Here is a 17,582-nt window from a genome sequence, read left to right on the forward strand (position 1 = left end):
TTCTATTCGAGCTACGCGTAAGACTATATTTACAATTTGTTACATTTTATAAAATTTTAATATTATAAAACATAATTGATTTATATACATTTTCACATATAATGTATTCAAAATATGATTTATTATTTTTCTATTTAAGTATTTTATAAAATTATATCCTTCAAAATATATACTATTTAAAATTTCTTTGTTGTATATGTAAATGTATAAGTTGAGTTTATTTTATAAACATATTTATATTGTCTATCAATTATATTTTTTTTTAAATATGGATTGTTCGATGCATATTAACTGTTACTACTCTCTTATTAATATATACTTTTATTATACTTTTCATCTATATTTCTATTTAAGTATCTTAAAACTTTGATCTATCTGTTCAATTTTTATTTTTTGTAATATTTTAACAAAATATTTTACAGTTAATTATGTGCTTATTATATATTTGTTGTGTGCATATATGTACTTGACATATTGTTCTTTAATTCTTTTAAATGTACATCGAATAGTGTATATTATGATAATTTTTAATCTTAATAAATAATTTGTTAAATTTGAATACTATTTAACATTTTTTGTTATATAAGATAGGAGGAAATAAATATATAGAATTTAAATAATGTGAAGTAATATTTTATCAACTGAGATTAAAATATATAAAATTGAAAATATTATATTTTTCTTCTACTTGATATGATAACAGTATAAATTAATAATGTCAGCCTTATGGTATTTTATTAATTCATAGTTAATTTTTCCTAACTCTTAGAAATTTATCAAAATTTCAATTTTGGTTTATTACATATAAATGTATTAACTCCGATTATAAATGTATATTGAATCTTTTCATATATTTCTTATATGTTGTTGCTCATACTAGACTTACTAATTTTAAATATTAATAGAAATTTCAACTAAATTATTGGCTACTCTCTTTAGAGTTTTATGTTTTCATATATATTATTAGCATTATTCTTCGAATATTTTTCTTTGATAGAATTCATGTGAAATCATATTTATTTTATATGTTATCTTGATTGCTTCATTAAAATTTCATAAGAATGAAACTTATAAATTTTATCGGCAAATTGAATTATAAAATTATAAGAGTTGCCATATACTTTGCTTAATTTATTATTAACTTATATTTTATTTTTTTGGTCGATTACAATATTTAGGTTTATTTCGTAATGGCCTATTGGATTATTTTCTGTGAAAATTTAAGTTACAATCTTCTAAAACAAATTTAGTTAAAACATAATATAGTAATGTTAGTAAAATTTTAATTATTGATTAGCAAAGAAATACTTTAATCTCTTTAAATGATAAAAGACAATTTAAAACAAATAAACAGTCTAATTAACAAAGTGTCTTAGACAAATGAATGAACTCTTATCATCATTTATTTAATAAAACATTTGCAAATTTGTTGTAAACCAAAGAATGAATTGGCTCACTAGAGAAAATGAATCAAAATACCTGTTATTTTAAATATTTTATAATTTATGACACATATTATAAAATTGGATGATTTTTTATAGTCGATGTCTGTATAAATAAAACATCATATTCTAAAGTTCAGTTTACCTTTTTTATTTATATTGGGTTAACTATTTTGATATTAGTTATCTATTTAGCTCCTATATCAAATCAATTATTTTTAATAAAACTTCTTTTGCTTTGTAATTTATTTGGTTTTGGTTTTCATAAATTTTGATATTTAAAAAAATCAAATTATGATTATGATTTGGTATTTTTTTTATAAACTATATGTGAACTCTATATAATTTATATCCTTAAATTTAAAAATAATCTGTATTTTAAATTTATATTATCGTTATTATTATAAATCATTGGATTCTTTAAGATTTTTGTTTTTGTTTTCTAGTTAAATTCATGTTAATCGCCTAAGGATTTATTTTATATATCAAATTGTTCCATTTAATAATTTTTTTATGTATTTACTAAATTATTATTTATTTCTTTTTAATTTGAAAGAAATGATTTTAGAAATCTTGAAAAAAACTAAAATAAGAAATAAAATAATGATTTGGCCTTATTTATTGGTTCTTTAAAATAACATGTGGCCATTCTCAATGATTTGAAGCCAAAAACTTTTAAATTTATGTATTATATGGTTAAATTATTTAAAATTCTTGAATTATTAAAATTAACTAATATTTTATTTATTTTATACTAAATTTATAAAATATTATAAATATTAAGTTAATTTATTTATAATATTTTTATTTTGTTAGTTTATCTTATTTGATATTGATTTTTATTTTATTTTGAAATAAATAACATTTTGGAAATGTTGACATTTTTGAAGATAGTAAGTTAAAATGATGATTTATCATAATATATTTAGTAGTTCTAAATCATATGTGGACATTCTTAATGGTTTATAGCCTTAACTTTGATATACTATATACTAACATTATATTCACGCTGCACACAAATCTTTATTAATAATTTAGTTTAGTATTTATAGTATTTTAAAACTAAAACTCTAGTTGATTTATATAAAAATTTATTTGAATTATGATTTACTTATTTTAAAATTTATGTTTATTTAGAAAATTGTACCCATTACAATAATTATTTCTTATGTTCTTATATTGTTTGATGCATGTAAACTGTCAATACTCTTGTAGATATTGGTTATCATACATTATGATAAAATGATTAAGCTGTTTTCATAATATTAATTTTTTTACTGAGTAATAGTATAATACTTAAATTTTAAATTTATTCATAAGAAATATTTAATGAACTTTAATAAATATTAAATAGTTTTGTTAGATAATATAAAATAATAAATATAATGAATTTTAAACACTGTTAGGTAACATTTAATTTATTGAGAATAATATAAAAATGTAGAGTATCATATTTATCTTCTATTTGATCTAATTAATTATTTTTATAGTGTTGAAGTTTGTATGATTGTATAATGCATTATATCTAAAAAAAAATTAGTTTTTCAATTATCACCTTAGATAGTATATTATCATATATATAAATGCATATTCATGAATTTTCTACCATTCATTTTGATATCTTTCAAACTAATTTATTGTTGGTATTCTATATAAATTTTATTAGAAATTTTAACTAACTTATAGACATACATCTTTAGACTCCTTATTTTTATCTATATTATAAATTATATCTTTCTTTAGATATCTTTATCTTATATACCTCATTGAGATAATTTTAAATTTTATATGTTATATATGTGAATCGGATTAAAGATTTAGGAGAATTCATCATGTAATTTTCTTAAATAATCATAAATTTAATTTTTGGAGATTACACTCATATTAGATTTTTTTATTATAACATATTTGATTAGTTTTCATGAATTTTGTTACTGTATCTGTATAAAACTGAAATTAACCAATATTTTAGTTTGTTTAGAAATTCGTGTAACATATTATAAATTTGAATTAGTTTTATAGTCTATACCAATAATTTAAAAATAAAACAAATTCTATTTGATGGGAGTCAATCTCAGTGGAACTCCCAGCAAAGTTGATCCATCTATAGAGCCCAAAGGTAAATTTATAATGCATTACAAATTTACAACGACAACAAGAATTTAAAGCTAGTCGATAGAAGTCGTCGAGTTATTCACGGTGATGGTTTGTTGTTACACTAGGGCCAGCCCTAGCTTTTCTCCGACCAAACAGAAAACTAGCCATGTAACTGTCTCTACTCGGGTCTGGTTTTGAAATTTTGGATAGAATGGTAAATGGTTCATATAGCTCACCATTTTTTTGGTTTATGAGTGGCTTCAGGCACAATATATATGTTTCATTTTCTTGTTTGGCGAAGGTTCTTTTACATGAACTAAAACGTGAGCTAAAGTATTCGTCATGAAATACATATTAACAAACATTCATTCCATTTACTCATATCTTAATTGCTCTTTTGGTTATGGCTCAATGAACACGAGTTGCTCCACCAACATTCTTGGATTCTTTGAGGTGCTTGTAGTTTCTCTAATGAATCTGCTCTACATCGAGCCATCAAAAATTCAGATTTTGTGCCTGACACTGAACCTTCTCTCTGAACCCCAGACATTGACGCCATGTAAGTGTTTTGAGTCTTGTCGTGATGGTGGTGCTGTCTTCAGCATGTCAACCAAAACTCCAACCGCCATGTCCTGTGACTGTCTCCCAAAACTCCAACATGCATCTACAATGGCACCAGCTAAGAAAGCTCGACACATAAATAAACTAACTTCTCGATTAAAAAATTATCTTAGAATACGTTGAACTCTCCTAATTCCTATACCACATTCAATTAGGCGGACTAGTTTGAAGCCCACGCTTGGCCCAGAATCATTTAGCGTTTTAGTATTTGAAGGTTAACCTTAAAATTATATATAACCTCTACTTCCCTGGCCGAAAGAAGGAAAAAAAGGAGAGTATTTGAAGGTTAAACCCTAACTACTCGAAACAATGGAGATGTCAGATCTTCCGAAGGAGTTGGTGGAGGAGATTCTCTCAAAGATTCCAGTTACATGTATGAGATCAGTTCGATTAACTTGCAAAAAGTGGAACGCTTTATCCAAAACTCGGAGTTTTGTAGAGAAACACATTGGTGAAGAAACATCTAGAAAATCTAGTGTAATCATGACGATGAATCAAAAAGTGTATTTGCTCGGAGTCAGTTTCAGTGGAACTCACAACAAGTTTGATACATCTATAAAGCACAAAGGTACACTTATAATCCGTAACAACAACATGGATTCAGAGCCACTCGTTTTAAAAGTTTTTCACGGTGATGGTTTGTTACTATTCGTCATGGTGAAAAGGGTCGTCGTTTGGAACCCATATTTGGGTCAGGTGAAGTGGATCCAAGCAAGAGATTCTTATTATCAAGACGATTTTGCTATGGGATACGCAAAGAAGGACAAATCTCATAGCCACAAAATCTTGAGGATCTCTAACGTTAATAGTATCCCCTACGAAATCTATGATTTTAAATCTGATTCATGGAAGGTTCTTGGTATCACTCCACTAGAGGAGGATGTCTTTCTTTGTTATGAAGCCTTATCACTCAAGGGAAACAGCTACTGGGTTGCTAGAGAAAAAATAGAAACAAGGAACAAGAAGTTCTTTATATGTTTTGATTTTACAGAAGAGAGATTAGGATCGCGTCTCAGTTTCCCGTTTGACTCTTATTTTGAAGATATTGTGATTCTATCTAATTTTGGTGAAGAACAGATTGCTGTTTTGTTTAAGAAATGGGGTAAATTTGAGATGAAGATATGGGTTACAAGTAAGATTAATCCAACAACGGTATCTTGGAGCAAGTTTTTAGAAGTGGATATGAGACCATTCATTACTGGTTGTAATCATGTTTTCACTCAGAGTCGAGGCTTCTTCATTGATGAGGAGAAGAAAGTTGTTGTTGTTTTTGGTAGACACGAATTTGATGATACTCGGAAGATAGCTTACATTATTGGAGAAGATGGATACTTTAGAAAAGTTGATCTCGGAGAAGATACGAACATTTTCAGTCACCAACATGTACGTTCTTATGTTCCAAGTTCCGTGCATATCAACCATCCTTTTTGCTAACTTGTTGAGTAGTTTACTTAAACTATAATATTGTTACTTAAACTATAATATTGTTTTCTCGGATGTTTATTTATTAGTTATCAAAAATATGGTTTTAAGCAGTTCCTCTAGCTTTGATCTCTACTTTGTTAATAATGCAAAACATTTTGGAACTAAAAATGAAGGTGTATATAAAATTCGATCCAACTCAAAATATATATGGACAAAGAAAATTCAGAGAGACAATGCCTAATTAAAGCAAAACTCAACACCATTGCCAACAAAACCTATCCACGAAGTTAATGGATTCTCAATTCCGAATTTCATTGGATTTCAATTCTACTGTACTAGGGTTTAATTAATTTTCTTTTTCCAAAGGGGGTTAACTAGAAATAGTTATTAACTCAAAGGGGTTAGTTTTGAAAATAAAAGTTAAACGTACGTACATATATATGCTTATTGCATGAAGACATTAATGGTGTTTACCATGAAGATGGAGCTAGAAGAAGCACCGCCACAAACAAAATCCCTTGTCTCAAGGCCGGAATGCTCTTACGAATCCAAATTTTTTTTTTCCAAATCTCCTTATTGGTTGTTGCGTCAGAATAAAGTTACATAAAGTGTGACTAGGTGTCTTCCTGCACCATAAAAAAAATTAAAATACTTTTTAATAGATAAATATAAATAATATTTTAAAATAAAATTTTATTAATATTGTAAATTTTATTTTTCGTATCAATATTTTAATATAAATTTGATTTAATTAAACATAAAATTTTATTTAAGAATATGCATGTATATATTTGAAATTATAATCTTAGATAGATTTTTCTATCTATTTATTTTAATTAAATATCTATTTATTCTAATTAAATATATTAAATAAATTTGTAAAAGTTGCATAATTACCAAAAATTAAAATTAAATAATATTTATAAAATTTGTAGATATATAAAAAAATAATGATTTTACGATTAAATTTTTATAATTTTCTAAAAAAATTGTATACATTTTTGAAAATTTTAGTAAATTTTTTTTATAATTTAAAAATATATGATTAAATTATATTTCGAAATTTATAATGCCATATTTGGATATATTTATTTTAATGATGATTTATTATTTCCATATTTTTCAAAAAAAATCCAAAATAAAAATTTACATTAAATGTAATATATGAATTATTACTATATTTTAAAAAGTTTACCAAAAATATAAATTAACATTAAATGCAATTGTCCATGTCAGATTAAGCCATAAGACATGTCATCAATTTCAGTAGTCATGTCATATTTGTTTTATGAAATTGATTGTAAAAAGGTCATATGGTAAAATTACTTCGCAAATATAGTCTAGGGGATCGGTTCTGTAACAGGTCGGTGACGTCATCAAACATGAGAGAAAATCCAAGATTGATGATACAGAAGCATAACTCTCTCTTCTCTTTCTGCTTTCAAACTTAGGTGAAGAGTAATGGACAATTACACTTATAGAATCACAACGTATGCAAGGAACGCAAATAATGCTATCTTTTTTTTTTTGTCATAGAAAGTTCAGTTTGTCGGACAAAACAACAAACTAACCATGTAATTGTCCATTTAGCTCGAGGGTTAGGCTTTAGGATAGAATGAAAAGATAATTCATACAGCCGCATATCTGATTCATTTCTATTTCATCATCTAGATCTAGCCTTTAAAAAGCTGTTGATCGTCTTACCGGAGTTAGCATGAACTTAAGTGGGTAAGCTCTGTTTTACAAAAGAAAAACAAATGTGTTTAGTACTTGCCATAATTTTGCTGAGTGAGCAAACATATTTGAGTTAACCAACAAAATCGCGGCACACTGTTCAATTCCCTGCCGACTAGCTTTAGGCTTAAGACCATGAATTTATGTGTGAATTCTAAAATTTCTTCTTTCTAAAAAAAGAAAAAACTTCTAAAATTTCTACAATGTAAGTTGAATTTTGTTTCTAATAACTTAGTCATGAAAATCTATTGAGTATTAAACAACAATAAATTTTAATTGAACAACACAAGATTATAAAATGAGAAAATGACTAGGATAGCACTAAAACATTTTTGTCACAAATATAGCCTCTAAGAATAAAAATGATCAAAATAGCATTTAATGTTTTATCAAAAGAGATAAATATACACTTATACCCCAATGGTAAATTAATTTAGACATTAAGGTTTAGAGTTAAGGGGTGGGGTTTAAGATTTAGAGTTTAGGGTTTAGAGTTTAGGGTTTAGAGTTTAGAGTTTAGGTTTTAGGGTTTAGAGTTGAAAAGTGGGGTTTTGGGATAAGATTTCAAATTTTGAAAAATAAAAAAAAATTAAATTTTTCAAAAGATAAAATGCTATTTTGGTCATTTTAGTTTTTGAGGGCTATTTTTGTGTCATAAACTTAGAAATATACAATTTTGGAGATTTGCCCTTATAAAATCTATGATGCATGTTTTACAATATATAAAAATCATTAACTAAATAACAATAGACTATGGTTAACTTTCAAAATGATTTATTAAATACTTATTAAATCATTGAAGGGTTTCAGGCTTTCAGTTGTTATATAACCTCTACTTCCTCGCCGAGAGAAATCAGAGAGAGAGAAAAGAGTAGGTTAACCCTAACAAAATATCCTTGTTTGAAATTTGAAACAGTGGAGATGTCAGATCTCCGAGTGAGATGGTGGAGGAGATTCTCTCAAAGCTTCTGGTTACATGTATGAGATCAGTTCGATTAACTTGCAAAAAGTGGAACTCTTTATCTAAAACTCGTAGTTTTGTAGAGAAATACATTGCTGAAGAAACATCAAGAGAGTTTAGTGTGGTCATGGTGATGAATAAAGATGTTTGTATGATGGGTGTCAATCTCACTGGAACTCACGGCAACAAGTTTGATCTATCTATAGAGCGCAAAGGTAAGCTTATAATGCGTTACAACAACTTGTATATAGAGTCCGTCGTTAAACCTAGAGTTTTTCACAGTGATGGTTTGTTACTATTCGTATAAAAATATATATTTTTGTCATAGTTAAATCTTGATTTTAGATATAAGTTGGATTAGTTGAGTCACTCATGTTGTGAGTATATTGAGTTACATATATTCTTTCAAATTTAAAATAAAGTATAATTATTTTTATTATAACTAAGTCCAATCAAATCAATTTTATTTATCGTTTAAATGTGCATGTATTTTCATAATATTTATCAAATTATATGTTGATGTTTTTTTTTAAACAATTAGAAAATAAAGTGATGATCAGTAGGAAGTTACGTGCATAAGTAGTTGATACATTTTTGGAAACTCATGAACACATATCAATATTTACAATAATTAAAATATTTTATAAATTCTAAATAACTTTATGCCTTTGGTATTTTGATTATGGTTCTATTAAGTTCCACAAACATAAATGTATATAATTGAAAAGCAAATTTAATATTAAGAAAACAAATAACTTTAATAATAATTAAATATAATATATCTACCTCATTAAGCTATTTTGCAACTATTTGATCAAACAATGTTTATTTTAAAATTCTATTTTTATTTTTTTTAAATATCTATTAAAATAAGAAGTAAAAAATTGTGATTTTGTTTGAAAATAATATTATATAAGTAAAGTATAATTTATCAATATTTTTTTGCTGTAATTGAAAGATATTATAGTCAATTAAATATATAAAATAAATAAAACATTTCAATAATATTAATTGTAAACTATTTTTAGTCAATTAAACATATATCAGTTTATGTTACTTAATTATTTTATGTAATCATCTAAGAAAAATTTGTGAACTTTCCTTTTTTTATGAAATCATATTATATTACATATATTTTTTCAATTCATTTTTTTAAATTTATAAAAAAATTCCTTTTTATTATATATATATATATATATATGTTTGTTTGAAAATTATAAAAATGAAACTTAATTAAAAATATATATAATAGTATTTAAAATGTTATATTTTTAATTCATTAAGGGTATCAGTGTAATCAACCATTATGAGACTTAACGTGAGAACAACACATAGGAAACTGACTTCTCAAATAATATTGTAGAGATTGTTTTATGTCTTAATCTTTTATAATAGAAAATATTATTTTCAAGATAGCAACACATATATATAAGAATCATCTTTTTTTTTATTTTGATAATTTATCATATTAGTTTATAATCAATTTGGTAATATAAAAATAATATTTTCTTTTTGATAATTTTTCATATTAATTTATAATAAATTTGGTAATATAAAAATATAATCTAATATTATTAATAGAAAAAAAAAATTTATATAATAAGTCAAATACCTAAAATCATGTTTATTATTGTGATTAACTTTTAAAAGCACTTATATATTACAAATATTTTATACAAATATTTTTGATTAATTCATATTTAATTATATTTTTTATATATCTTAATGTTTTATAATAAAAAAAAAATTTCCAGATAACAACAATATATCTATACAAGCAATTAGATAATATAAAATACAATCTAATATTATTAATATAATATTTGTTTTAATTATACAATAAGTCAAATACCTAAAATCATGGAGAATATGACACATAAGCAAATCCAGTTCTAAAATAATAGTATAGATTATTTTTCCAGATGTTTATTTATTTATTATAAAAAATTAGTTTTTAAGCAGTTCTTCTATCTCTACTTTGTTTTAGTTGTCCAAAAAAAAAATATCTACTTTGTTCATGCAAAACATTTGGAATAAATATGATCCAACTGTAAATTTATTTGGATAAAAATAATGTTGAGAGCGCACCTATACTATTAAAACATGATCATTTCTATATTTTTTCTTTTAATAAAAAAACTTAATTTTACCTAAAATGTCCATATTTCTCCAAATGAGTTTTGATTCACATTAAACATATTTAGTCTTTTGATTTTGGGCATTAACTACAAATGCAGTTCTGATTCTTTAGCTAAGTCTGCGAAATCATTTCATATGGAGTTTTATTACATTGGTTGTTCTATTCCGGTCTGGTTATCCAGACTACCTTAAGTTGAATAATAGAATAGCTGTTCGATGTAAGAAAAAACTAGAAATGCAGTTCAAACAAGTCATGGTTCTTGGGTCATACTAATCAAGACACAAATTATTAACCCATTTTTTGTTAGGATCCAATTTTCTGGGTTTACAGTTCTGGTTCCGTTGTGGATTTATTTTTCGGTTCAGTATCGCACTTTGGATTTTTAGATCAATTTAAATATTTCAGACAAAAATATTCGGATGATTCAGTTTTATCAGGAAATTCAAATAAATTTAAATACTTGGATACAAAGTAATAGGGTAGTCCAGTTTTTTGCAGCCATATTCACATAGCTATCCCTCGTCTTCTTGGTGAAAGCCTTGATCTCAGCATCTCGTCTTGCTAGAAGTTGCGGCCACATCACATAAGATTAAAAAAAAAACTCAAGCAGATCTTCTGCCTCCTGTGCGAAAAGGCAGAATACTAAGGTTATCTAAGCCTTCTCCTAATCATTTTAAGTGTTCTTCAGCAAAAGACAAAAGTGAAGAACAATAATTGATGCTGAAAGAAATTATATTCTATAGAGAGGAACAATTATTGATGCTCAACGCTAGCATTTCTAACAGTTTGTAGAATAGAGCCTAAACATAAAACAAAAGAGATTGTCCAACCGGTTTTAAGCGGCTCAAAGATCCAACCTTATTGGAAAGACTGAAGAAGAGTATCGCAACAAAGATATAAATAAGAAATGCTTATCTTTTTTTTTTTTTTGGTCAAAAAGAAATGCTTATCTATACACATGAGAAACTCATTCAAAATATCTCATTTAAGTTATTGGCGTGGATTATTTTATTTTAAAAAAGTGACTTTAGCCTAGTGGTTCTAAGAGAAATTATCAGTGCTAGAGGTGTTGGGTTCAATTACCCTTAACTGCATTGTGGAAGCACCGTAGCCTATTGGTTAAGGTTTAAAGGCTTCTACACCCAGGTCTGGGGTTCGAATCCCAGACTATGCAATTTATTGCAGATTACAGGAAATCCAGGTTTCAAGTACCGGAGAAAGCGGTTTATTAAACAATTATGCAGACTACAGAGGAAAAGGCTTGCAAGGGATCTTCAACATGGTGCAAGTAAATCTGACCAGGCGTGGATCTTCATAGGACGGCTCAGGTGATGCAGTTAGTCATAGGTCTTCATAAGGCAGGTAGTATTGCCGGTTGTCGAATCGTCTATGTAATCTTTCCAATATCATAACTGTAAGATCGTAATAAATCAGCGTTAAAAAAAAAGTTATTGGCGTGGATTTTATTATTTCTTTAGTTTACATTCCTTTTAGTTTCTTATACAAATAGTAGTTTATAAACTATTATGTTCAATTTAAATTCTTCGCAAACAAACATCAAAGGGGAAACCATAAATATTACCCTTAAGTTTCTCCAAAAAGAGTTGCTAATTCAATCATATTTACACTATGTTTGGGTGATTAAAGTTGTGTCGTGGGTAGTGTGGATTCAATCAAAGAAAGGAATGACACTAAATTTGTTTGGTATTAGTACTTATTAACCTTCTAGTAAGAAGTATATGGGGATAATGTGTACTTTTTTTGTGCAAATTGATAAACTGTATATGATTGTCAAAGTTTATACCGTGTAAACAAACATGATATGTGGTCCATGGCATATTGGGTATCTTCAAAATTTTCTCCCATCATGTGAAATTTATTGAGAACACTTATGATTTCTTATACAAGTGGAACCCATTGAAAATGTTCTATGTACATGAAGAAGAGACTGTTTGTATTAAGAGAGCGTTACCAAAAAGGACACATTGTGTTTTCTCTTTACAATTAAAGACACATTATGCATTTAGGACACTTTCCTGTACGGATCGATATGTTAGAGACGAAAATGTCCCTTTCTTATTTTAGTAAAGCAACGGTAAAAGTAATTTAGTTAGAAGAGTTTGTTAGAATTTGCATTAAATGCATAATTTATTTCCGTATGAGGTTGGTGTACTGGTTTACTTATAACTAAAGTAGGGGTTATTGGTTGTTGTATTTTAATGGATTTGAAAATCCGAACTAAATTATTGGTTCTGTGATTTTCAAATCTGTATTAAAATCAGGTGTTATTGGTTTAATGATTCAAAAATTCTATATCAAATCAAGTGTTATTCAATCGTACGGATTTACTAATATATTTGATTTTATAATGGATTTGAATGGATTTGTTTGGATATTTTAGTTAAAAATACAAAGACTCAAATCCAAGAGAAAACCTCCGGATTTGCATATTTTACTTGGATTTATAAATACTATATAGATTTCTAAATCAATCAAAATATATAAACCAATAACACCAAAGTTTCTTTGTGTAGTCTCCCCATCGAATATTCATTCTTTTCATTTTCTAATAACAACAAATTTATTAACTTTTAACTAAAAGTTCTAAATCTGACTTTTTGAATCGAAACCGTAACAATTGATTCTACTACAACACATGATCAAAGCAAACATCGTGTGAGACGATTAGCAAATCTGGAGTTTTTCTAGGAATAGAGATTGGCGCGGTAAAACGGTCGCTGAATTCCGAGCTCACCCACAGCGGATCCCGAGCTCGCCCACGATGAATCCGGAGCTCATCCACAGCGACTCATGAGCTCATCCACGATTGATTTCATTACAACCTCTGGTCTCATTATCACACCCATCGATCCTCTCTTGATTTTTTTTTTGAAACTCTCAGTATTAGGGTTTAAGTATTTGAGAAAGTATAATTGAGTTAGGAAAAAAAGATGAATTTGTGAGGTTTGATAATGAGTTACGAGAGAAGAGGAATGAGAAGTGAAGTTTGGTCTAGTTAAAGGGTGTTAATGTCTTTAGACGCATGAAATGTGTGTGGCAAGTCTAATGTGTCTCCAAGTATACAATTGGAAACTCATAAAATGTTTCTAAGAGTAAATTTTTCCATCATGTGAAATTTATTAAGAACACTTATGATTTCTTATACAAGTGGAACCCCATTGAAAATAGTCTATGTACACGAAGAAGAGACTGTTTGTGTTAATACTAAAGTGGATTTTTTTTTCAACACTCATCCTCCACAAACATCTTTAGGCAAAAAAAAGTCTCATTGTAATGGATTATCGATCTTCCAGACTAAGAAACTAGATTTTCCAAGAAAAAAAAAACTTATTCTCTGTCTCCACTGTACTGAATAGTTGATCTTCCAGATTAGGATTTCAAGCAAAAATCGAAACGGAGAACCTCAGGTTTTCTCTCCACTGTAATCAGTTATAGGGAACTAGATCTCAAGCAAAACTGAAAACCTAGAATCTCGCATTGTAATGAACTATCAATCTTCCATATTAGAAACTTTCAAGCAAAACTCCCTGCTCCATATTCCGATTAGGAAACTAGATTTCCCCCAAAACTTGAAACAATCTCGATCTTCTTGATTATGAAACTAGATTAATTTTGCATACGATTCAAAATCAATCAAACCCCTGAGTTCGCGACCTAAATTTTCTCTATAATTAATGGTTGATTAAACTTTTATTTTCGTCTTCTCTAACAAAACAAAGTACATAGTTTTACCAAAAAAAAAACAAAGTACATAGTTAATCAGAGAGAGTGAGAGGGAGACTAAGAATTGATCGAACAAAGTGATTTCTTACAATCATCGTTGTCCCAGTAGAGAGCCTTGTTTCCTAGCAGATTGAGCTCCCGAGAATCTGAAAGTAAGCGGGAAGAGAAGCCTCTCAAAACAGCTTTTGATATTATAAATGATGTCGTTTTTCTATGTTTGGTCTATTTTTTATTTCTTTAAATTTATTCCTATTCTCCACCTTTTTGAACTCTCACTTGTTTAACAAGCAATTCAACTTACAATTTTTGTTTATATTTATTATACTTACATGATTGCCAATTTATTTTTTGTTTTTTTTTCAATTTACTCAATCCCCCATATACACATTTGTTTTGAAATCAACCAAGAGATGTTCAGATGTGTCTTAATCATATGAATCAAAAGGTTTTAATCATGTCTTTAGCTTTTAATTCTTAAGCAAAATTCTGAGATGTTATTTTACCCTTTTAGGAACATGAATGTTTTTTTTAAAACACAAGAACATGAATGTACTAACTATATCTAATAACATAAAGAAGAGACTCTCTCTTTCTACAGCGAGCCACGTCACTAAATGGATTCGTCAGGAGTCGACACGTGTCCAAAGCCAAATTACACTGCGTTTCATTAAAAAACCAAACACTGTGTTTCATTAAACTTTGTCTTACGTTGGTTTTTTAATTGGATCTGGGCCTTACATTATTTCAATTTGTATTAGGGTTTTCGTATAGATTTTGTCTCCGTCACTCGATGAAACTTATATCCTGAATATGGCTAAAGCAGCGATCATCCTTTTCGATCTGAAGACCGGACGATGCTCCTCCACCATTCAAGTCCGGTTGCTCCGCTTCTTGGAGTCCATGAACCTCCGATGGGGTAGCGAACTCATGGGAGTCGATATGTTTCTGCTTGATTCCCAGGTTTGTTCTGAACCTTTGCCTGAGTTCATAAGTACTTTGGTTTTTTAATTTAAATGTCTCAACCGTCTTTAATCCTTCTACCAACAATTCATGTTTAGATCTTCAGAACTGATTAGTGATTGTTTTTAATATTTTCTTCAGAACCGTCCGTCGTGTTGAATCTTTATTACAGGATTTTCTTATCATTTTTTGTTTAGTCGACCATGATGCCGGCGACGGTGAATGTGAACCGGCTTGCAATTCACATGCCTAATCTGAAGGTGGGTTCACTATATTCCCTAGCCGGTTTTGATGTGACCCGATGTAATCAGAATTACCGACTGTCGGACTCCTCTATGATGGTTCGTTTCAGCGATTCAACATGTTTTGATGAGATAACCGAACCGGCTATTCCGATCTTTCCGGTTCACGAGCTGCTTGGTCTTGCCAACACAAACACTCAGCTTCCAGGTACTGCTCTTACCTGTAAATTTGTCTATTTTGTTTAGTTATCTAATAATTATCATTCCACAGACATTATCGGTGAGATAACTGCTGCGAAGAGCACTGTCACCGACCCTCCACATGACAAGAACCATTTGATGGCAACCATTAAAATGGATAAGTAGCTAATTCTTCCATATTGATCCATTTAGATTTTAATACTGGTTTTCTATTTGAAAAAATATTACATTTTTTTATCACTTTTCTTATGTACGTGTTATCAGTGATGTTTCGGTCACTATGAGTATGTTCGACTCACAGCCTGTCAAGCTCCACAATCAACTTGAATCAATGGGAGGTGATCCAAGGGTTCTGGTTGCAACCAGTCTCAACCCCAAAATTGTGGGAGGTAATTACTTGAGCTTAACATCACATAGTCTCCTTTTAAGTATTCTCAGTACATTAAAAGCATTTTTATTTTTCAGGTCATCTGTTTCTGAATGCCACTTCAGGCACACGCATATATTTTGACAAGGAAACCATCGCAGGGGAGACTTCTACAGGCTGGTTGCCCAAGACACTGGGCTTAAGGGCTACGACAAGGTGGAATCCCTGAGCATAGCTGATCTCAATGAATTTGTCAATTCTGCTTCCTCTCAGGTGTTCCAACCATATATTTTATTTGAGTATAGAATGAATTAAAGTTAAAAGTTTGATGCTGCTGATTTACGAATGTAGGAGATTGATTTCATCTGCACCGAGAAGGTCACTGGTATCAAGCTGGACAAGGGATGGTGCTACGTTTCTTGCTCCAACTGTACCAAGAAGCTCCAACGCACTGTCTCGGCTTTCACATGTCTGGATTGTAATAATACTAATGCTGTTGGTGTTCTGAAGACTGATGTATGTTCAATTTGTTCACACCGTATTTACTTTCATTGGCGTTTGTGTCCACACACATAGTCAACTTTGAGTTTTGATACGTGTTAACTGACTGCTAGGTATCGGGTGGAGATGTCCATTGCAGATGAAAATGTTGAAGGCCTCTTTGTTTGTTTTGATGGGGTTATGACAAAACTGCATAATATGAGAGCCTATGAAGCTTGCCATCTTTTGGTATGTTTTTACTCTGCCTGTCATGCATCTTCGTCTTGAAATTTTACTCATGAGATTGCATTCAACGGTTGCTTCCTCATGCTGGTGATGGTGTGAACCCGTGGGACACTCCGGCACCTCCATCTGTTGCAGACATGGAGGGTAAAACCTACAAGTTCCAGGTCAAGGTCAGTGCATACAACTTCACTGAAAACCATCAAATTTTTACGATCTCCTGCATCCTTAGTGAAGGTGACCGTATGCCGCTCCCTCAGTTTGTTGCCAATGTAAGTTCCATGTACTAAATTACGGTCAGTTAGCTTCACGGTATATATTAATTGGTTATTTTGATCTGAATTGGGAGGTGATGATGACAATGGAGACGACAACAGTGGTGCCATCTCGGTTCGTGTTAAGGTGGAGACTGGTGGTATCAGTCAGGTGCAAGGATCCTCGGGAATTAAGAAGAAGGCACGTACGGCATGGGTGGAGAGGATTGGAAACTTGAAGTTGTGCAGTATTTTCCGCTTTCAGTAATGCTTACGCATGTGTTTTTTTTATCCATGTTTTATTGACCACTTAATCTTTGAATCTTGGTTATTTTATATTTGGTTACAGACGAGCTTATCACGTTTTCCAGTTGTTCTGTATTTAAGATTTTTATTCATATTTGGATCACTGAAATACTGCTTGAAATGGAATATTATTCTATTAATATTACTTGAGTATTCATTTTTGATGTGTAAACCCTTCGCTACAATAAAAAGACAAAGACCAACAGTTCAGACAATTAAATTCGATATGTTTACGTTTCATATCATTTTACTTAACATATAATATATCATAACAAAAGATCATGACTGGGAATATTGGTCCCTCGGATACAGCTCTCTCCTCTTGACACCATGCATCCTTTCACGTTATGTCGCCGTCAATATCC

At 29.1% G+C, this 17,582-nt stretch overlaps 2 protein-coding genes across 6 annotated transcripts; both read left to right on the top strand.

Annotated features, from left to right (window-relative positions):
* Positions 1-3,699: 3,699 nt before the first annotated feature.
* LOC106424136 (F-box protein At5g42460) lies at positions 3,700-6,307 on the top strand. The gene has a single exon (XM_013864878.3). The coding sequence runs from the start codon at positions 4,470-4,472 to the stop codon at positions 5,592-5,594; it is 1,125 nt and encodes a 374-aa protein (XP_013720332.2). The 5' UTR covers positions 3,700-4,469; the 3' UTR covers positions 5,595-6,307.
* Positions 6,308-14,857: 8,550 nt separating this feature from the next.
* Positions 14,858-17,281, top strand: LOC106386605. Of its 5 annotated transcripts, none has more exons than XM_048758988.1 (9): positions 14,858-15,124; positions 15,322-15,574; positions 15,638-15,728; positions 15,832-15,956; positions 16,033-16,150; positions 16,286-16,450; positions 16,549-16,663; positions 16,796-16,929; positions 17,003-17,281. In XM_048758988.1, the coding sequence occupies exons 1-6, from the start codon at positions 14,975-14,977 to the stop codon at positions 16,440-16,442; spliced, it is 894 nt and encodes a 297-aa protein (XP_048614945.1). In that variant the 5' UTR covers positions 14,858-14,974; the 3' UTR covers positions 16,443-16,450; positions 16,549-16,663; positions 16,796-16,929; positions 17,003-17,281. The 5 variants fall into 5 exon arrangements, with proteins under 5 accessions (XP_048614945.1, XP_048614939.1, XP_048614946.1 ...); XM_048758982.1 differs by having other exon boundaries at positions 17,007-17,281; XM_048758989.1 differs by having other exon boundaries at positions 14,861-15,124; positions 16,033-16,207; positions 17,007-17,281.
* Positions 17,282-17,582: the final 301 nt, after the last annotated feature.

This window comes from Brassica napus, chromosome A2 (assembly GCF_020379485.1).
Source record: "Brassica napus cultivar Da-Ae chromosome A2, Da-Ae, whole genome shotgun sequence".
NCBI classification, from domain to species: Eukaryota; Viridiplantae; Streptophyta; class Magnoliopsida; order Brassicales; family Brassicaceae; genus Brassica; species Brassica napus.

Coding starts and splice junctions, on each gene's coding strand:
- LOC106424136 (XM_013864878.3), top strand. CDS start 4,470: ATGGAGATGTCAGATCTTCCGAAGGAGTTGGTGGAGGAGATTCTCTCA.
- LOC106386605 (XM_048758988.1), top strand. CDS start 14,975: ATGGCTAAAGCAGCGATCATCCTTTTCGATCTGAAGACCGGACGATGC. Junction 15,729..15,831: donor GCAACCATTAAAATGGATAA/GTAGCTAATTCT, acceptor ACGTGTTATCAG/TGATGTTTCGGTCACTATGA. Junction 16,151..16,285: donor GGCTTAAGGGCTACGACAAG/GTGGAATCCCTG, acceptor TTACGAATGTAG/GAGATTGATTTCATCTGCAC.